Here is a 14,582-nt window from a genome sequence, read left to right on the forward strand (position 1 = left end):
TCACTAGGGAGTTCAGCTCCAAAGGGGCCCTGGGGCACTCCCACACAGCCCAGCTCCTTGGAGAGGACACTCCGGGTTGGGTGCACAGTGAGTGCACCCTGCAACCTTGGGACTCCTGCCCCACGGTTCCCCTCAGTCTCTTTGCCAAGCCAAATCCTTTCACCAATTTCCCCCCAGAACAAGATGGGAGTCACAACTGTGCTCATGCTTCCCCTGCTGCTGTTGGGAATCAGCGGTCTTCTCTTCATCTACCAAGAGGTGTCCAGGCTGTGGTCTAAATCAGCCGTGCAGAACAAAGTCGTGGTGATCACTGATGCCATCTCAGGACTAGGCAAGGGTAAGCTGGCTTTGCTGCACTTGTGCCCACTCTCCCGAGCAGTTTGTGTTGGCAGGATAGAAGAGGGACAAGGAGTGGGGTCAAGACTGTGTTCTCACCTGGTATCTGTAAGTCACCAGCAAGCATCTTCTGTTTTGGAGGCTGCAGCTTCCTCCAGGAGAAATGAGGATTAGAATAAAGAAATTAGAATATCTGGGGCTGCAAACTCAGCCCAAGGCGCAAAATTTGCCTGCAGATGTGCTTATTCTGATGCCGGGGGTTTCCATAAACTTGAAATGCAAAGCAGAGTACTACTTAGGAGTCCGGACTTGGGAGGTGGTTCAATTCCTGACTCCACCACTTACTGGCTGGTGACTTCACTTCTCTGCGTTAGATTTCCCATCGGAAAACAAGGATATTAATCTTCTCTCTACCTCATAGTGTTGTAGAGGAAAAAAAAAAATGAATGGATAGGTGGGCAACTCATAGGAGTTAGCCATGATAATGATTCACAAACTCGTGCAGACTGCACACTCCACTAATCCCCTTTGTGTCTTACTTGCCTGATGCCCTCCGCCATATCACCTCCTGGCCTTGAAGGCGCTTATACTTACAAATCCTGTATTAGATAGAAATACTGGGAAACCAAATTAGGGATCAGGGGAAAAAATAACTAAAGTTTTAAAAAACCATACAACAAAATAACTTGACAACTATAAATCAGAGATGGTCTATGCGGTGGGGGAGGAGGAGGGCACAAAACAGGTGGGAAGAACACAAGGGACTAGGGTGATGGTGTGCGGGTGACTTGGTGGTGGGAATTTTATGGGGACTGCACTGATGTGAGATATATACAAATAAATTAAAATATAATTTGTTAAAAAAAAGATAATCTCAAAGGATCCTTGCATTGCAGCATCTGTGGCATGAAGAGCAGTAAATGTCTTAGATTTCAATGATTCTGTCACTCCTCACAATGATAGGGCAGCCCCATAATTTATAGTTTGTGTACAGTTTTTGTTTTTGCTTTTATTCCTCCGCAAGCAGAGGAGCCACTCAGCCAAATGTTCAGTAGATACTCAACAAACAGCAATGAAGCCCAGCACATCCTGGCCATCCGGAGAGCACTGCTCCTTCCAAAGAGCCCCCCAGAGTGGCTGGGCACCCATTCCTAGGGGCAACCATCCTGCCTGGGATGGTTTACATTTACAACCTCCTGGCTGGGAAGTCTGAGTTTCATTCTTTTGGACATCCCAGTAGGAATCAGTCTGCATGCTTTGAAATGGGGTTCAGTTTTAATGGGTCATCTCTTTTTAAGCCTCTTGTAATATTAAAAAACAAACAAACAAACAAAAAAACACAAAAGTATAAGGCAGACAAACTAGCTCCCTACCTGGCCCTGTGTGGGCCTCGGAAACAATACCCAAGGAGGAGGCCCAGCATCATTAGACTCGGAAATCAGAAGGGAGGGGACACAAACTCCCAACTTCTATAGAAACAAGCCTAGGACATACAATGAGACCTGTAACAAGACAAGAGGAAGTCATTGTTGCCATGGGGATTTGGAAAAGTGACATTCACCTAGAAACACCGAGAGTCAAAATGGCTCTGGGAAGCCTTATCCTTTAGTAGAATGTGCCTAGGGAGCATCAGACAAGCTCCCAACATGCCACTGCTTCCTTGAGAAGTCTCTGTCACCTTCACTGCTCCTTCCCTGAAGAACTGGCCTCTGCACCTGGGGCTCCTCTAGAATACCCCCACATGGTTCTCAGCAGGCCACTGGCACAGCTCCCCTCTGTGGGGCCTATGTGTTGCTTGTGGGTGTCCTGAGCACCCAGCCCCATATAACGAGCACTCAGGAACCACTGATCTCATAGATAGCCCCCACATGATGAGTGAAGGCGTGCTTTCAGACAAGCTTGTTATGCATTTATTTTATTGCTTTTTAACTAGATTCTAGTTTGATCAAAGAAGATATTGTGTGTGATTGCAATTTGCCAAGGGATGTTTTACAGCTCAGGATATGGTCTATTTTGGCAAATGATCATGGGTGCTTGAAAAGAACGTGTCTTCTCCGGGGGGGGGGGGGAGATGTCCCCACAAATGTCAATTAAACCCTGTTGGTAGAGGAGATTGTTCAGTTCTACAGCCTTGTTGATTTTCTGTCTTATCAGGTAGAACTACCATCCTAGCTCCTGCTGAGAGATGGACATTTGTTTCCGTGGCCTTATGCTTTTTATAAGTCTCATCAACTCTACAGAGTCACACACTGTACAAATTTGATATTCCCAAAAAATGTATCTCAGGAGCAAAATGGCATTTTCAGAGAAATATGGTCTACTCTCCGTCATAGCTGCTGTCAGAGTTCTCGTTTACTGTATGTTATGGGTCCACCCTGGAAAGATATGCAAAGCAGGGAAAAATAAAGTACAATTATTTATTTGTAACTTGAGAAACTGGGCCTATGTGACTGTAAGTAAATGCCTAGCATGGACATGCTGCCAACCATAGCAATTCCAGGATCAAACTGCTCCGTTTCTCAGGTCCAGGGCAAGACATAAGTGGATCTGAATGGAGGACTCAGGCCATGCCCAGCCTCAGCATACCCTGTTCCCAGGGAGCCTGACCCAACACAGAGAGACGGCAGTTGCCAGGCGCCCAGCTCCACATGGTTCCCGGTTCCCACCCTTCCCCCCCGCACCCACTAACCCCACCTAACCCCACCCCCACCCCCACAACCTGCACACTTCAGCCAAATCAGAAATCAGTCCCTGCTATCACAGTGTGTGCAGCAAAGGGACTCCCAGAATGCTAAGCCTGTGTACTTGACCAGCCCCAGAGAGCACAGCCCCGCCTGGGACTCCTCACCTCTAGGTGCACAGTCATTCTGAACATTCTGAACATTCTTTCAACACTTCTGAAACTGAGCTGATAGTCTTTTCATCCACAGCACCCTGCAATATTCACAACCCATCCTTTTGCATGTTAACATTTTGAAACCAGGAAGCCTCTTACAGTCAATGGCATCTTAGACCTGAGGAAAGAGGGAAGTGAGGACTTCATTTGCGTTTGCTGCCTGAGAAAGAAAAGCCACATGCCCACGTGCCCGACTCAGGAGAAACGCTGTGCTGAGCCTTAGTAATAAAGAATACAGACGAGAAATCCTGTGTGTACCCAAGGTCTGGCATTAGACACGACTTATTTGGGGGTGTGCCTTTGGGCTAGCTGCCCTGAAGCAATATGGCACCTCTGGTTCCAGCCCCCCAAACCCCCGGGGAAAGGCAGTATCAGCAGAGAAGGGGGTGGGGACATGGATGATGGGGAAGGACTCTCCTGGCTGGCTGCCCTGAGGTAAAGGCCAGAGTTCAGGCTGGCTCTGGCCACAGACACCTCACCTCACTTTATGCCCTGCTTGTACATATGTCCCTCATTACTGAGGGGAGGCAGGCCACAATCTGCCCCAGTGCACGCTTCTTCACTCCAGTGGGAAGGTCAGTGCTAAGGTCCACAGGTCCACCACTGTGGTGGTCTCAGACTGGCTGTGGCTTAGGGGTTAATCATTTCATCGCATTGAACCTCATTCTTCTGGGTGGAAAATGCAAGCCAGCCTGACTACTGCTGGGGATTTCAGCTGCAACACATGAGGACTAAGGCATTCTCCCTCCAGATGAAGATCCTTCTGTGATTTCTGTTTTTTTTAAAGATTTATTTATTTATGCATACAGAGCTGGGGTACAAGGCAGAGTTGCAGGGGTGGTGAGAGGCTTCACCAAAGACAGAGTGGGGAGCAGAACAGGCAGATCAACGAAATACACTGCTGAGGAGAGCAGCGGGCGGGTCAGGAGAGGTCTGCCATGCCATGTGGGTCACCTCTGGGACAGGGGATGCAAACTCACACTGAAGCGGCTGAGGCCAGCTTGCAGTGCTGCGTCCTAACCCGTTGTGCCCCCACGGAGGGCTGATTTCCATTATTATAAAAGCCATAGATACTAAAAGGGATTTCAAAAGTAAAAACTCAGAAAACACACCTAGAACCCCACCCACCTGTGAACACTTCCTCTTATTTCCCTTCAGCCTCTTTATGATGCTTATTTGTAAAAACAGCAGTGAAGTAACAAGAATCAGGGGGTGTAGTGAGGCAGGCCATCTTGGTCCCTCAAATTTAGACAGAGGGGAAGGCCTTCCTTTGCATCTTGACTTTTTTTTATCTCTGATAACTATCAGATTTTACAAACCTGTCGGTCACATTGAGTCCTCAAACAGCAGCAACTCAGGAGTGGGATTCTCAGTAGAACACGTTAGTAAAGCCGTCTGTTTTCATCACAATGAAAGTTTCTTTCCCCCTCCTCTCCTCCTTCTAGCCAGGTAGAGCAAGCTTTCTGACCCCTCTGGGGGTAGAGAGGCAGGGAAGCAGGGAGGGAAAGAGAACCTCTCAAGGTTATAAAACCACTTCAAGCTCCAGTGCTTGGATGGAGCTGTGAGCACATCTGGGTCCTGCAGAGGCCTCCCTGCGCACATTCATCTGGACCTTCTGTGAAGTGGGTGCATGCCACTTGCTCATGGCCTACCTCTGGGTCCACTGTGGGCTTATCGCCATCCCCAGGGGACCTACTTCTCCTGGTCCCTACCCCTCGGCCTTGTTCTATCAGTACCTTCTGCTTCGCTCCTGCTTCTATCTGGCTTAGATTATAGGGCCCAGCACGATCACTCTCCAGTTGCACCATTTCCCTGCCCCAACTCCCCCTTGTCAAAACCCAACCAACTGTCCTGGTCTCCTTTCCACCTGCACCAGGCAGCTGGCCTTGGGGAGAAAATATTACACAGCCATGAAATCACATGTACTAAGGACACCAGCCTCCAGTGGTTCCTTTGGCATCCCTGGTCTCTCAGGGCCCACGACTGCTTGGTGTTAAATGGGACAGCCGTAAGCATGTACCTCCTATAGTAGTGACACCTTTCCCACCCTGGGGTTGTCTTTTGCAGAGTCCTGTACCTGGCCACTTCCTCCAGCACCCAGACGCCTGAGCATTGACCACCACAGCTCACAAACTCGCTCTCTGACAGAGATGTTGCTTTCCCAAAATTATGCCCTTTGTACTCCCACCCACAGAGGAAGCACCAGGGCCAGTCACTGGTTATCACAGTACTGGTCCTCTTGCTTCCCTCTGGGACAACTCTGCAGTTGGGTTTATACTCCAGAGCCTTTATTGGATCAGCCAAGGCTAGCTTTTACCTCCTTGTCTGGCCCCTACCCCTTGGCCTTATTCTATCAGTACCTTATGCTTCGCTCCTGCTTCTATCTGGCCTAGACTATAGAGCCCAGCAAAATCACTCTCCAATCCCACCATTTCCCTGCCCCAACTCCCACTTGTCAAAATCCAACCAACTGCCCTTCATGTAAACCCAACATGCCCTTCCTCCCTGACAGGTTTTCTCTGAAATGCATTCCTCAGAAATGCTGGTCACCTAAATCCCTGTCTCTGATTCTGCTTCAAGGAAACCCACCAAAGATATTACTGGTGACATTACTGAATCATGAGCTAATCTCTGTAAATCTCTTCCAACAGTCCCTAGAGCAGTCAGCTCTCAAAATATGTTAAGTTGTATAGTTTTTAGACATCAGTATTATTACTACAGAAGATTGCTGTGAGTTCATTGGAGAAAAGACCTACGTTGGGGGAGTCAGGAATTAGTCCAGAGAAAAATCCACTAGACAGAAGCAGGTTTACTTTCTTAATTAAAAGAACTCTGACAAGATTATTTATCCACAGAGAAAATGTGAAGGGAACTCATCACATTTGGTCTAAAAAATGTGGTGGCTATTTCCAGTATTTTTAGGTTGAGATAGATGTAAGGCTAACTGAAGAGAGTCATCTTTTTGTCCAGTTTAAGACTGTCCTAATATCAGAACTACTTAATGAAGGGGGGCTCTTTCACCCCTTGTGAGCTTTTCTTCACATTAAGGCTGGAAATGGAAAAAATACAGATCAGGACAAGGCTGAATGAAAGGACCTCGAAAGGACCCTGGGGTCCTAGGAATTTTGAATCTTTGAAGTCTTGAGTTTGTAACAGAAGTGGGTCTCACCATCAGTGGTCCATCCACACAATGCCCTGTCCTTCTTTTCCGTCCCCACAGAGTGTGCTCGGGTGTTCCACATTGGCGGGGCAAGATTGGTGCTGTGTGGAAAGAACTGGGAGAGATTAGAGAAACTGTATGATGCCTTGACCAGTGTGGCTGACCCCAGCAAGGTAAGACCCTCCAGGAGCCATGTTGGGAACTCCTGGGCACACTTGCCCTTCATAAATTGTTAAAGCCTCTGGCCAACTGGGCTAAATTTGGTAATAGTTTTGGGGGGATGTGAGGTAATCATCCCACTGACCTTGCCATAAGCATGATTGTCAGTCATAAAAGATCAACTCATTTTGATCACTCATCATGCCAAAAATGTGTTCTCTAATCACCAACGCTTTAAATCAGACTCAAAGATGATCCAGAAGGTAGGGTATGTCATAGGTTGTGGGTTGTGATTACAAACACTTATGGCTGATTTTTCTTTTCTTTTACAATACTTCAAATGATAGTTCCTTCAGGGAAATCAGGGAAATGCAGTCCTCTTACAAGAAATCAGGAAGTAATGTGTATTTTAGCACAACTGCCATATTGAAACCATTTCTGGAATATTGTTTAAGGAATTGCCTATAGAACTCTCTTCAGGAAAATTTTATTGTAAATCTTCGACCTTGATGCTGAGTTTGGTTTTTAGAAATAGCCAAAAGTAAGTCTGTTATTTGAGATGAGTTGAACAGGATGACACAGCATTCTCCAAAGTGTGTTTCTTAGGTTATTATCAGGTATTGAGGAAAAATGAGAGTCTGAGTCAAGTGACTTAACTGAGTTAACTCAAACTTGTCTAGTTGGTATTTTTATTGCAGGACTTTTCAGAATCTTTGATATGCTAGTAGGCATCTTGTATCCCCAAGAATATCCAATAATCTATTTCCCAAATGAATTTAATCAGGATACTGTCTTTTCAAGGATATATCTCAGAATGAGTGTTTATCAAGCATTGGAATTGCTTTAACTGCATGGCAACATTGCTTGTCCCATCTGTCCCCACTCTAGTAACCATGAATCTTGATGACAGTCAATGTCTGGGTAGAACACAGTGCCTGGCACACAGATGGTATTCTAAAAGTACTGTGATGTGTGTATGATGTTGGTCAAAATCAAATGTGTCTACAGAGTACTGTGATGGATTCTCTTATGACTGATAAGCCAGTTTGAAAAGCAAATACCAAAAAGGAGCTTAAAATATTATGTGATGATATCCCCACTAGAATCATCAGCCTCTGCTGTTAAGGGTGAAATCCATTTGGATTTATCATTTCCAGCCCTTTGAATTTATGTTGTTATCTGCCTCCCAAGAGTGGATTGTCTTTCCAGAGTCATTCTGCTTTAGTCTCACAATTTATTTTTGTAGCCATTCCATGAGTTCTGAATTTCAAAAGAGGTGGCTTTTACAGAGAGAGACCCCAAGGACTGTGCTTTGATTTTTCTCACTGATTCAACAGACATTCACCCCAAAGCTAGTCCTCTTGGACTTCTCAGACATCAGCTGTGTCCACGATGTGGCAAAAGAGGTCCTGGATTGTTACGGCTGTGTGGACGTCCTCATCAACAATGCCAGCATGAAGATGAAAGGGCCTGCTCATAAGATTTCTCTGGAGCTTGACAAAAAGATCATGGATGCCAATTACTTTGGGCCAATCACATTGACCAAAGGTCTCGTGAGTTTGACTTCCCCAAGGATTTTTTGGGTCTTGGGTTGCTAGAAATATTCTGCTATGTTATGGCTGGAGGCCATCCTCAGAAAAACTACCTTATTTAATGAAAACTTTCATTTTCTGATCATAAATGTTGATGACAAAAAGGGATTTGAAAGTATCTTACTGGTAAAACCCCTCCCTTCAAATGCCACCCCTCTCTACCCAAGTCTTACCCTTTACCCCTCTCTTTCTACTCATATTCACAACATCCCCCACCATCCCCATTCTATACTTCTAACCCATTGTCTTCATCTTTTGCATAGATTTTGATAGATAAATCTTATGGCCAATATGTTCTCAAGCCTAATAATTAGTCAAAGGTAGATACTCTTTGCCCAGAAGTGAAGAAGGAGAAAAAATGGATCCCCACACTATAAGAGGGCATAGTCAGTGTTTTGCAGAAATAGGGAAGGCAGGAGGATGTCTCCTTTTTAAGGACAGAGTGGTGATTCCTAGGCAGAAATGTCTCACCACCAAATGCTAATCTGAAGCCTGGAGATCTGGAGGTTGGGCTGGTGATGATATGGGGAAGAACCAAGAGATGAAGGCATCCCTCAAAATAAAGGTTTATTTTACATACAGAGAGTATGTAAGCTTGTAGACTAGCCACATTTAGAGTGGGGCGTAGGTGCAGAATAGGATTATTCCACAGCCCAAATATCTATGGCATTCTGAGTTTTAGCTAGATGAAGGAAAGAAAGTATTTGAGGTAGAAAGATGATTTCCCAGAACTTCTTAAATGAAGCTGCAAAGACAACTGTTTCCTCCAACCCAGGCCCTGTGGACACACCGAGCAGGCCAGCCAGTATCTGACATGTCATTCAGTCTGCCTCTGAGGGGCCTGTTCATTGGCATCATAGCAAGGGATGGAAGGACTGGAATGGAAAAGTCATAGTTGGTTTCTCTTCCTGGGTGGGCTCTAACTTGCTTAGAGAATCCATCTAGCCACTAGTTCTGGGTCTCAGTTTACCCATCTCTCACAGGCAAGGGCTATATTGAATTGACCCCACTGAATGCTGAGTTTCTGAATTTTTTTTTTTTTTGCTTGTTCCTATTCTATCCATACTGTCACTGATTTCCAATTACTCTCTAAATGTCCTCAACTTAAAATTAATTTATTTTAAGAAAAAATCTTTATCATGCCACCATAAAAATAAGAATCCCTTTCCCTCTCAATAATGGAAGAAAACTAGAAAACAAAACAGACTAGTATGCTCTGAAAACACTTGTGAACACTCGGAACTGAGGCCTTTGCTCTCGTACTTAAAAGATTCGCAGGTGCTAAAGTTACATTCGAACAAGGTAAGGTTTCCCTCTAGGGGCAACAGGAGAATCAAACCTCTCACATTATCATTTCATGCATACTGGGGCGCACGTAAAATCACCCAGCAATTGAGCAGCTGAGCCCAGCCTACTGGTAGGAAGCATGGAATAAATGATTACGAGGGGCCCTTCCACCCCATCCTGCTGTGATCTAACTACCAGGCGGGTTGAGGAGCCACGTGCAGTAGAGGGGGTCTGGGAGCTGTCTGCTGCTCGTCTCAGATTGTAACTGTGACCCATTGTCCTGTGCTTTCTAGTCCTGCTTCCCAACATGATCTCCCGGAGGACAGGCCAGATTGTGTTAGTGAATAACATCCAAGGGAAGTTTGGAATACCATTCCGGACAGCTTGTAAGTACCTAAGACAATAATGTTACATGTCATAAAAGATGTGTCTAGGAGTAGGCATTGGGTAAGTGGGGGGCAAGGGGAGCTCCTTTTCTTCCATCCCTTAGGTCTCTACTTCTGAGCCCTGGTGACACTAGGTCACACGGGAGATGCTGAGATTTGAAAGGCAAGATAGGTAAAATCACTCTCTCTCAAAACTCTCATCTCACAGGAGGTCAGGGCAGCCCTGGCTGGTTGCTCAATGCCAACTGAAGGTCATGTGCCTGGCATGGGCCCCAGCCCCAGCTGTAATGCTTTTCCCCAGAGCTCTACCACTTTGAAGGGCCAGAAACAATACCATTGAAAAAGATGGGTGCACATCAGGAAAGAGGAGAGGTCTTTGTCTGCCCCTAGCACAGAGCTCCTAAAGCCTTTGGAAGGTCCTATGTGATGAGAATGATAAAGGCGTCTTGTCACACTAACAAGGTGACTTTGGGAAAGCTCCTAGGTCACCTAAGGATAAGGCTGGTTGGGGGGAACAAAGATGGGACTAGAGGGTAGTAATTTTCAGTTCTACCCCTACCTCTGGGGTCGAGGAAAGGAGCTGGAAATTCAGTTCAATTCCAGTGATTTGATCCACCCTGGCTCCATAATGAAGCAGCCAGTAACATCCCAGAAATGTGGGCTTCAGGGAATTCCCAGGTTGGTGAATTTGGGGATGTTTGGGGAGACTGGCGAGTAGGTATGGATTCCCTGCCCCACCCCCATATTTTACCGCACACCTCTTCCGCCTTATATTTCTGATTTATATCCTTCTATAAGAAACTAGTAATCAAGTAAGTAGAATGTTCCTCTGAGTTCTATGAGACACTTCAGCAAATAAACCAAATCCAAGCAGGGGACTGTAGCACGCAAATCTCTGATCCACAGCTGGTGGGTCAGAAGCACAGGTGACAACCTGGACTTGTGACTGATGCTTGAAGTAAGGGTTGGGGGTGTTCGGTAGGACCAAGGCTTAGCTTGGCATCTGAAGCTAATTTCAGATACATCATGTTAGAATTTAGTGAATTTGTAGGACACCCAGCTGGTGTGGGGGAAAACACACACATTGGAATTGATGAAAAGTTAAGGTGCTAAGTATTTAACTATATGAAAATTAGGGCATGTCAATAAAAACCAGAACTTCCAGCTTCCTGAACAGTAGTTCAATAGTTGTGGCTGAAGCCAAGAGGCACCAGGCCTGGAGACAGAGCTGGTGGCTTCCTGCTCACTTCCATCCCCAGGAACTTCTGAGCTCACTCCTACAGATGTTTTTTACCTTGAGAGCCACTGAAAGGAGAGTAATCATGAAAAAGCTCTGATACATGGTAAAGGGTCTCCCAGGCCTAGCACAGGTGCAGTCCTCATTGACCATCTTCATTTATAGGTGAGCCCCCAGCCCCTCTGTTCTTAACCCTGATGGCATGATTAGGGTTCCAGAGGCATCCCTACACTCCCTAGGACATCTGGGCCTGGGGGTAGACCCCATGACACGTCCATGCACTGCCTCATTCAGCTTCCAACTGACCCCCCTGAAATGGGAAGTTGGGGTTCCTCATAACTCAGGTGTGGCTTTACATTTCCAAAACTTTAATGCCCACCCTCCTTTCTTTTTGGAATTCTTGGAATAATCCTTGTTTACCCAGCCCCTGGCCTCCTCCATTTGAATTGGATGATTTGGTGAGTAGATTACTTGGACAGGATCGCCAAAGGAATGGGGGCCAGAAGTGACAGGTCTGTGCTTGGGGCTCACGGAGGTCACCAGCTGTCCTTGAGACATGGGGGGAAATCATTCCAGCATCAGTCTTCCTGGAAGGAATGGGAACTCAGGTTTGAGGTAGGCACTTTTTAGGCCTTTTCTCAGATGGTCCTCACAACCACGTGGCAAGAACAATGTTACTGCAGGCTTCCTGAATGGGAAGGCCTGTCCCCTAGTAACCAAAAGCCAACAGCACGACAGCTAGGGTCAGGAAACAGAGCAGGATCTTCTATCTTCTGACCTGACAATGGAGAAAGGGGGAACTCATGCTCCATAGAAGCTTTCTCTCCAGGCTTGTGTTGAGGTGAGGCTATAAGGCTTTGCAGCCGGGGGGTCCCCACATTCCTCATGTTTTGGGTGAGAGCAAGTCCATTCCCTAACTGAAGCCAGGTCTTGTATTGCCTAGTGTTAAATCTCCACCCCTGGGCTTATATAATTTTAGTATTATAATGAAGTAAGGGATCCTGTTAGGTTATTCTAGTTCCTTTCTCCAAGACCTAAATTGGGCCAATTATCTGTGGTTTCAGCTGTGTCAGCATTTGCCTTCCTGCAAGAGAACTGCTAGGTGTGGGCAACACCAATCTTATCCCACTTTAGATATAATAAAACCAAGCCTCAGACAGGTAAAGTGGTTTGTTCAAGACCACACAGAGGAGAAGTGGATTCGGCCCCAGCTCTGCTCTGTCCATCAGACAGCGCTTTCTGTGAGGTGAAGGGCAGGGCTGGGGGACCTGTAGGGCCCTTTTCAGCTGGGCTTGGCCTCTTGTCTCCCTCGCTTTCCTGGAAGCAGGGCCCTCACACGCGGGCTCTGGCTGGTTTCTCCCGCAGACGCTGCCTCCAAGCATGCCGTGCTAGGCTTCTTTGACTGCCTCCGAGCCGAAGTTGAGGAGTACGACGTCGTGGTCAGCACCGTGAGCCCGACTTTCATCCGTTCCCACCAAGCATATCCAGGTCAAGGAAGCTGGGAAGCCTCCATTTGGAAATGTGAGCTTGCAGAAGAAAATTGAGGGATAGGAGCCGCAGTGGACTCCACCTGGGTCTCAGGACAGCCTGGCTTCATTCAGCCTAAGGGGTGCTCCTGAAGTGAGACATGGGAGATGGGGGGGGGGAGGTACCTGTGCCCAGCTAATAGCAGCGAGGGAGCTGCAAACTTTCAGTTCTGAGGCACAAGGTAGAAAGAATCCCAACCCGCAACCAGAAGGCCACGTTCCAGCTGTACTCAGTCACCCACAGGTGCCTGTGATCTTGGCCAAGGGACTACTTGTCTCTGAGCCTCAGTTTCTCATATGGAATTACCAGGACAGAGTCTTTTAAAAAATTCCTGCCTCCCACCCCCTTTTCCTGGGAGGCAGCACAGAGGCTGAGTCTGGAGTCAGGTTGCCCAAATTGGAAGCTTGTCTGTCACATTGTAAATGATTAAACTCAAGTACATCCCTTGGTCATGGTGCTGCGGGGTCCCCTTCAGAAAGTAAGTGATGATGTAACACCTCCCTCAGAGGGCCTCTGGGGAGACTGAAGGTTCAGCTCATCAAGAGGTTTGGAATAGTAACTGGCACACAATGAGGGCACCCGATCCCCTAAAGAGGGGGGCCTGCACGGTGCCCAAGGCTCCATCTGCCCAAGGGAAGCTAAGTTAACCCCTGATCTGGCAGGTAGACCCTGAAGGCTCTGGACAGTACTATTCTGCAGCCATTTTAAACAACTGTGAATTCATCTGGCACCTTCTTATTTTCTAAGCTCTTTCTCATCCCTTCCATTGCTCACAACCACCTTGTAAAGTTAATTGGGCAGGAAGTTGTGCTCACTTTATGGATGTAGAAACTAAGGCCCAGAGGAACCATGTGTCTCCCCAGGGCCACATGGCCATGGACAGTCAAGTTGGCCTGGGGCTCAGGCCCCAGCCATGCACGTGCTACCTGTGGGCACAGAGTGGGTACTGTCTGCTTTCTTCTGCTGGGGCCCATAACTCCCTCTCCCTCTCCGGGCATCTTAGTCTTTTTCAGGAAGCTGACCTATGGGGTACACCCTGTGGAGGTGGCCGAGGAAGTGATGCGCACTGTGAGGCGGAAGAAGCAAGAGGTCTTCATGGCCAACCCCATCCCCAAGGCTGCCATGTACATCCGCACCTTCTTCCCAGAGTTCTTTTTTGCTGTGGTGGCCTGTGGGGTGAAAGAGAAACTCAATGTCCCAGAAGAGGATTAGCCTGAAGAGGTCCAGTGGGTCACCCTGAGACTGAGGTAAAGGCTTTCTTGGAAGGTGCTGGGTTTTCAGCCACTGAGCTGGGGGAGAGCCACCCCACCATCCTACCCTGTACTCTCCCTGTGGGAGATGGTCTCCACCCCAGGGAGAATGACCCAAAGGACAGCCCACCCATGAAAGGGTGTCCACTGAAATAAAAGTTTCATTGCTAGCTAACCAAAGTGTTTATTCAAACTCAAAATGAGGTTTCGCGCCCAAGGGGCAGTTCAGCAGAACAGATGCTGTGACAGCTGTTCCAGCAGCCACAAGTCTGAGCTCAGTTTGTACACTTGTTATGCAAGGCAGATGTGCAGGGCCTGAGGAAATGAGTCACGGAGGCCAGGCTCCTTCCTATTCCTGCTGTACCCTGACCTAAAGAAATGCCACTGCTCTCCATGCACGGAGGAGGGCAAGTGCAAGTGCTGGGATCTTGTCTCTGCTGGTGGTTCAAGGGCGCCATTGGAGAGGCAAGAGCCGGGTGCCCGCCGGTCAAGTCCTCTCTGTCAAACCCCTGGGTCACATTGTAAATGATTAAAGTCAAGCACGTCCCTTGGTCGTGGGTTGCAAGTTTGGCTTACTCCAGGCACCCACTCACACACGGCTGCTACTCAGAACAGCCTGGTCAAGCTATGCGGATGGCTTCGTTTCTTCTTGTCAGACAAGTAGGACGAGAGGGGGACCTCAGAATGTTCACAGTTCACAGGGCCATGTGGGGTTTTTCCAGTTGATATCCCCAGGACACACTTCCAGAAGC

At 47.4% G+C, this 14,582-nt stretch overlaps 1 protein-coding gene across 1 annotated transcript; it reads left to right on the forward strand.

The window, feature by feature from the left end:
• Positions 1-176: 176 nt before the first annotated feature.
• On the forward strand, positions 177-13,976 carry DHRS7C (dehydrogenase/reductase (SDR family) member 7C). Its single transcript, XM_004684594.2, has 6 exons — positions 177-337; positions 6,453-6,565; positions 7,889-8,099; positions 9,724-9,816; positions 12,419-12,574; positions 13,584-13,976. Exons 1-6 carry the CDS (start codon positions 184-186, stop codon positions 13,790-13,792), a joined length of 936 nt encoding a protein of 311 aa, XP_004684651.1. The 5' UTR covers positions 177-183; the 3' UTR covers positions 13,793-13,976.
• The last annotated feature ends 606 nt before the right edge of the window (positions 13,977-14,582 follow it).

This window comes from Condylura cristata, unplaced genomic scaffold (genome assembly GCF_000260355.1).
Source record: "Condylura cristata isolate star-nosed mole 26May11 unplaced genomic scaffold, ConCri1.0 scaffold00017, whole genome shotgun sequence".
NCBI classification, from domain to species: domain Eukaryota; kingdom Metazoa; phylum Chordata; class Mammalia; order Eulipotyphla; family Talpidae; genus Condylura; species Condylura cristata.